The sequence below is a fragment of the Euprymna scolopes genome, chromosome 31 (genome assembly GCF_053919585.1).
Source record: "Euprymna scolopes isolate OS-2025 chromosome 31, ASM5391958v1, whole genome shotgun sequence".
Lineage (NCBI taxonomy): Eukaryota > Metazoa > Mollusca > Cephalopoda > Sepiida > Sepiolidae > Euprymna > Euprymna scolopes.
Genome location: NC_136512.1, coordinates 12360342 through 12366842, shown reverse-complemented (window position 1 = coordinate 12366842; position 6501 = coordinate 12360342). Strand labels below are relative to the sequence as shown.

The window sequence follows — 6501 nt, the reverse complement described above, 5'->3', positions numbered from 1 at the left end:
TGATTTCGATTAATCGTCTCAACACTCATGTATATGTATATACTAGTAGACCGCCTGGCATTGGCCGGTCATAAAATGATATGCATAAATATTATATTTTAATTCATACAGAAACTGAGGCATTTGCATGCGAGTATTATGTTTTTTCTAAACAGTTCACTTCTTGTAAGTAAAAAAAAAAAAAAATTACTTGAGCTGCAATCGAAACCAAAACTAAAGGCATTCAAGTAAGATAACCATTAGGGCAACTTGACAAGATCTTTAAAAAGTATTTTTAAACCTACTTATTCTTAACATAAGGAACATTTCATGTGAATGATTCACGCATGCGCATTCGTGAAATAGTTGACAAACAGATAAAAATCCGATGATCCCCTGCATACCGACTTTTCAATTTTGACCCCTTAGCAGCCCTTTTTCTGGATGAAAACCGATTAAAACGTTTTACACATGTCTGGATACCCTATATACTCAATTTCAAATCTGTAGATGAAAAATCTGTCGAGTATATAGGTTGAAAAGTCCTCACACATTCTCACTTTTATAGATATAAAGATTATAAGGGGAAAAGGCAATATGCAAAGAAAAAAATGACAAGTCTATCAATTCAAAACTAATTAATTTTTATTGAGAACTTGTGTTATGTAAAAAGGGACAGACCTCAGTAATTAAAAGAGAAAACTAGATAAGTTTGAAAATGATATTTGGAAAAGGTTAGAATCGAACCCCGTAAGCAAAGTTTAAAAAAATACATATTGAAATCTTAGGAATGTAGAACGATTGTCATTATTCTTGGAAATAACTAAATATTATTTATGTCAGAATTAGATATGAACAATGCAGTTGAGAAATAATGATTAACAAATAGGTTGGATATTGAAATAAATAAGGTTATAAATGGAATTTAATTTATTAATTAAGGAATTTCTTTGTTACCAGAGGTGTGTGAATGCATGTGTAAAGCGCACGTGTAATTTGAAAAGTGAGAGAGCCGCATTATTTGACCACACTTTTGATGTCATAAAGAAGAGGGAATTCCATTGTATTGAGATAGGTTCGAAGTTAGTCAGAGTCAGAGTTGGAGACGAGAGTCGGAGAGCGACTTAGTGAGAGCTGATGCCCCCTGGGTTGGTTGGTTGGTTGGTTGGTTTTGTTTTACGGCATATCAACCCTATTCAGGTTATTTAATGCCGAATCCAAAGATTTTGAAGAAAAAACTTTTAATAGAATATATTTGTTGTTTTCAAGTCGGTTTCTATTTAACCCAATGCAGTTGAGAAATAATGATTAATATCGTTAATAGGTTAGATTTTCAAATAAATAGGTTAAAAATGAAACAATTTAAGAATTTCTTTGTTACCAGAGGCATGTGGATGCATGTGCAATGCGCACATGTAATTTGAAACGTGAGGGAGTCACATTGTTTGACCACACGTCTGACGTCATCAAGAAAGGAGAATTCCAATATATTGAGATGGGTTCGAGTTAGAGAGAAGACAGTCGGAGCTAAGCCCCTTGGAGGCGAAGGGGGGGGGGGAAGAGGAGACCATGTAGTCGTACAAGCTTGGATTCCTGATTCATCACTCAGCTGGCTGGATAAATAAAGAATTTTGTAAACTGTTTGTCTTCGTGTCTTCATTACAGTTGAAAGGTAAATGTATTTTTGTCTATCATCTGAAAAGAACGGTCTGTCCCGTTCCGATCATCATTAAGTAATGACTCTCAGCTCCGTATTATAATAAGATAAAAGAAAGGCTTGAATCCCTGACCATCATCATCATCAGTTGGTAGAATTGTAAACCTTGTCTTCGATTTCATCATTCCACCAACTGAAAAGTAAATGTGTATTGTCTATCATCTTAAAAGAACTGTCTGTCTGTCCTGTTCTTATCATCATTAAGTAATGACTCTGTATTATAATATGATATTATCATCACAGTCATCACGATGTACCAAGAATATAAATGTCTCAACCTCTGTTATAAATGTATCCGCCTTTGTTATGAATGTATCCCGCTATATGTCAACAGCAATATATACTCTTTAATTAATATGCACACGCCTGATATACAGTCTTTATATATACATTCGATGGTACACACACACACACACACACACACACACACACACACACACACACATAGATATATGGTTCTCAATAAAACAACAAGAAATACAGAATTAGTAACGAACAAAGTTACTAGGCGATAAAAAAGAAGTTGCTTTGCAGGTGAGAAAAAAAAAATGTATCGAAAGATATTTAAACCGTCTATTGAACTGATTTTTTGAATATTGGATTTTTATTTATAAAAACCTTTGTCAGTAACAATGAAACCGGAATTCACAAGTATAAAAACGCGTGGCATAGTGCATAAAGTATTTGGTAAAATTTACTTGTAAAATTACAACAAAGGTTGAAAGGTTCAATCTTCAATGCGGCCGACACTCAAAATACAATTGTGAATTGCTTAGGACTTCTACCCAGTCATGGCTGATGAAACAAGAGCATGCTAACCCCAATAAGAGGTTATGTTCGAAATTCTGTGCAGATTTCAGAGTTCGACAAACTACACCTAAAGAAGATCAAAGGTTACATTAACTGAAATGTTGTGAAAATAGTAGTCTGAATTCAAATGATATGGAAAAAAATGTGTCTTTTTGGTTGTTACTCGTTCAGGGGTGCCTCAAATATATTTGATCCTTTTTAACACACAAATACTATTGGATTCTCTGGATTGCGACAGCAATTTAGAGTAAAGTTCATGCTCCTAGGAGGATTCAACTGGTCTCTTGTAGATCGTCTCTGGTTTTCCTTCCTTGAAGGCTGCATATCTTGCTGCAGTAAACAGAAAATCACTCAACCTGTGAAGACAGAAAGTATTAAGAACGTTTTGCATTATTACTTTATATATAGATATATGTAGTAATAAGTGTGTAGGAAAAATAGTATAAAAAATAATAAATATATATGTATATATATATATAGTAGAAATGGTAATTAATAAAAACTGAATGAAGTGCTCAATACTGTTATAGAGCAAATATGCGTTTTATTTTTTATTACCGTATCTTTCTGTGAAGTTACATTATTGTTTCAGCTACCCGGCCGTTTTTTTTTTTTGGCCGTCTGTAGCTTCCTCAGACTTTTACAGAAATGTTCGTTATGATGGGAACATTTCTGTAAAAGTCTGAGGAAGCTACAGACGGCCAAAAAAAAACAAACAAAAAAAAAAACGGCCGGGTAGCTGAAACAATAATGTAACTTCACAGAAAATACGGTAATAAAAAATAAAACGTATATATATATTAGAGAGAGAGAGAGAGAGAGAGAGAGAGAAGAATAAGTTAATGTAAAGTGTAAAGTTACATAAGAACTTTATTACATTATCAAGTCAATAAGAGTTACAGAAAGGGAGAAACCACTTTAGGCCATGGCATTTCGAAGGTAAATGCTTTCCGTCAAAAGAGAAGAAAAAGAAATGTAAAAAAGACAGCACCGACTTTGAAAAAAAATTCATATTAGAAATGGAAAAAACAAGAATATACATGTGTGAACAGTTTTATTAATTGCCTATGGTTTTATAAACTTAGTTTTATAAAACTACTTTTATAAAATCGGGTTCGAACCCTAGTTTGCAAAGTGTAATCCTGGCTTGATAATAAAAAAAAATAAATGAGACGAGCAAAAATGTTTTAAAGTTATACTTTAAAAAATTTTTTTTATGTGTTTAGAAACAAACGGCTTAAATTCCCCTTGACCAACGTTCTTGAAAGGTCAATGGATGTTGTGGACAGAAATAAATTCAAGCCGACAATTAAATTTTGACATACGTTTCCTTCAGCAGTATACTTTAAACTTTAGATCTACTGATAAAAGATACAAACTTTTTATATCTGTTGGATAATGCTATAAAGTTTTTATATATGTTTGATAAAAGATATGAACTTTTTTATACATGTTGGATAATGGTATAAAGTTTTCATATATGTTTGTAAATGATATAAACTTTTAATAAGTTTTTGATAATTATATAAAATTTTCATACACATTTGCAAAAGATATGCACTTTTTATATATGTTTGATAATGGTATAGACTTCTTATATATGTTTGTAAATGATATCAACTTAATAAGTTTTGGATAATCATAAAAAATTTTCATATATATTTTCATATAGGTTTACGAATGTTTTATAGAAAAATTTTTAATTTCGACTGTTGTTCTTATCTTGACTATCATTTTTAAAACGTTTCAGCCAATGTAACCCCCGACCATCTTCAGATGCATCTTTTTGAACTTGGAAATCTATCGGGAATTTTGAATTGAATCATGTCACTTAGCATTTCCAACTGATTTTGCACTTTTAAAATGGCAGTCAATTTTCACACCAACACAAGTGGCACCGTTGTGTTGGACGTTAAAGTTTGAAATTTTTATTTTTCTATCATACTTAATTTTGAAATACTATCTGAGACGATCTGTCAGACTAAAGTTTGAAATAGCATTTTAACCGTGCAGATCGATTTCAGAGAACAGTTTCATTTCAGTGTCCATAATTTTTTTTTTTTTTTTCTTGATATATCTCTTTCTCTCCCTCTCTGGATCCCCTCTCAGTCTGACTCTTCGGATCCCTCCCTCGGTCTAGCCCTCTGATCTCCCCTCGGTCTGGCCCTCTGGACCACCCTCTTGTGGAGGGAGGCAAGTTTTAGTTGCTTTATCTGAACCCCCACGTGTTTATCTATTATTTATTGGTTTGCTCGGCAATTTTAGGCATCAATCATCTTAACTATCTGACTCTCCAGATCCCTCCTTCAGTCTGCCCATCTGGATACCTTCTTCAGTCTGGTTCTCCGGATACCTTTCTCGATCCGGCTCTCCAGATCCCTCTTTTGGTCCGGCTCTCTGGATCCCTCTTTTGGTCCAGCTCTCTGGATCCCTCTTTTGGTCCGGCTCTCTGGATCCCTCTTTCGATCCAGCTCTCTGGATCCCTCTTTCGGTCCGGCTCTCTGGATCCCTCTCTCGGTTTGGCTCTCCAAATCCCTCTCTCAGTCTGGCTCTCTGGCTAAAAAGAAGATTGTTCCACAATGATTGGGAGAATATCATAATAGCTGCCAAAGATCAAGGCTTGATGACCAATGCTTTTAAGAAGAGGAGTGGTCTAAGCAATGATAACAAGTGCAGATTCTGCCACATAGAAATAGAGTGTAAGCAACCTGATATCCAACTGTAATTTCAGCTGCAGATGGCTATTATACAATGCGTCAAAATGGAGAGTGTAAATATCCCTACTGGACCATCTGTAAAAAGTTGAATATCGGATGCAGCAACAAGTCGTGGGAACATGTACCAGAAAGAAGAGTCGGAAATAAGTCATACACTATTGATTATGACTACACAATTCCTTCAGCTACGTATTTAGAAAATGGAGTTATTAAACTTGACATAGTGATATAAGATGAGAACGAGAAAGTAGCAACCTTATTAGAAGTTAGTGTCCTCCATTGATGCTGGGTTAAACAGGGCTGAGAGGGAAAAGATAACAAAATACCAAATTGGGTATGGCATCTTCACAAGATCTCCAGCTATGATATAGCTGGAAATGTCTTCTCAATTATTAAATCATTTCTCTCCGATAGGTTCAGAAGAGTAGTAGTTGATGAGCAAAAATCAGAAGCTCACAGTATTAATGCTGGAGTCCCTCAGGGGTCCATCCTGGGCCCAACTCTTTTCCTGATCTACATTAATGATCTTCCAAATCACATCCTTACATCATTCGTAGACATTTATGCTGATCACACTACCATCTATGGTAGCACATTTAAGACAGTAAACGACCAAGTTCTCTCCGATTCTCTCTCCTCTGATCTTTAGCACGTGGTACAATGGGGAAAGGAGTGGCTGGTTACTTTTAATGCATCTAAAACCAACCTATCTTTACATCATCAACGTTCTGATCCCCATCTGGCATCAATTGAAATGAATGGCTCTCGTCTTGAGGAGGCCTCAAGTTTTGATAAGCTTCTGGGCTTCACCTTTACTCTTGATCTTAAATGGAACACGTACATCAAATCTGTTGCCAAGGCCGCTGGAAAAATGGTGGGATCCTTCTATCGATATAAATAGATATAGTAGATATCTCACTGCTGATGCAATTCTCTATCTATATAAGAGCCAGGTACGTCCAAGGATGGAATACCGTTGCCACATCTGGGCAGGAGCTGCTAGAAAGGACTTGTCCTGCCTTGATAGAGTTCAAAATAAACTTTGTAGCCTCGTAGGAGATGTCCTTTTCTCTTCCCTGCAACCTCTATCTCACAGAAGAGATGTTGCAAGTCTGTATTGTTATTTTCATGGAAAGTGTTCGACTGAGCTTCAATCTATGGTTCCCCCTTGCCAAACTTTCACAAGAAACACTCGTCTAGCTGAAAACACTATCAATAATTTCCCCCACTCTTTATCTGTGCCTAAACCTAAACATAGATTCCATGATCAAAGCTTCT

General features: G+C 35.3%; 1 protein-coding gene across 1 annotated transcript in view; it reads right to left on the bottom strand.

Moving 5' to 3' along the window:
• Positions 1 to 2272: 2272 nt before the first annotated feature.
• LOC145255623 (corrinoid adenosyltransferase MMAB-like) overlaps positions 2273 to 6501 on the bottom strand; it is a 168660-nt gene continuing 164431 nt past the window's right edge. Inside the window, exon 9 of the mRNA XM_080114144.1 lies at positions 2273 to 2862. Within this exon, the coding sequence (XP_079970270.1) occupies positions 2769 to 2862 (94 nt within the window). The 3' untranslated portion in view covers positions 2273 to 2768. The remainder of the gene's footprint in view (positions 2863 to 6501) is intronic.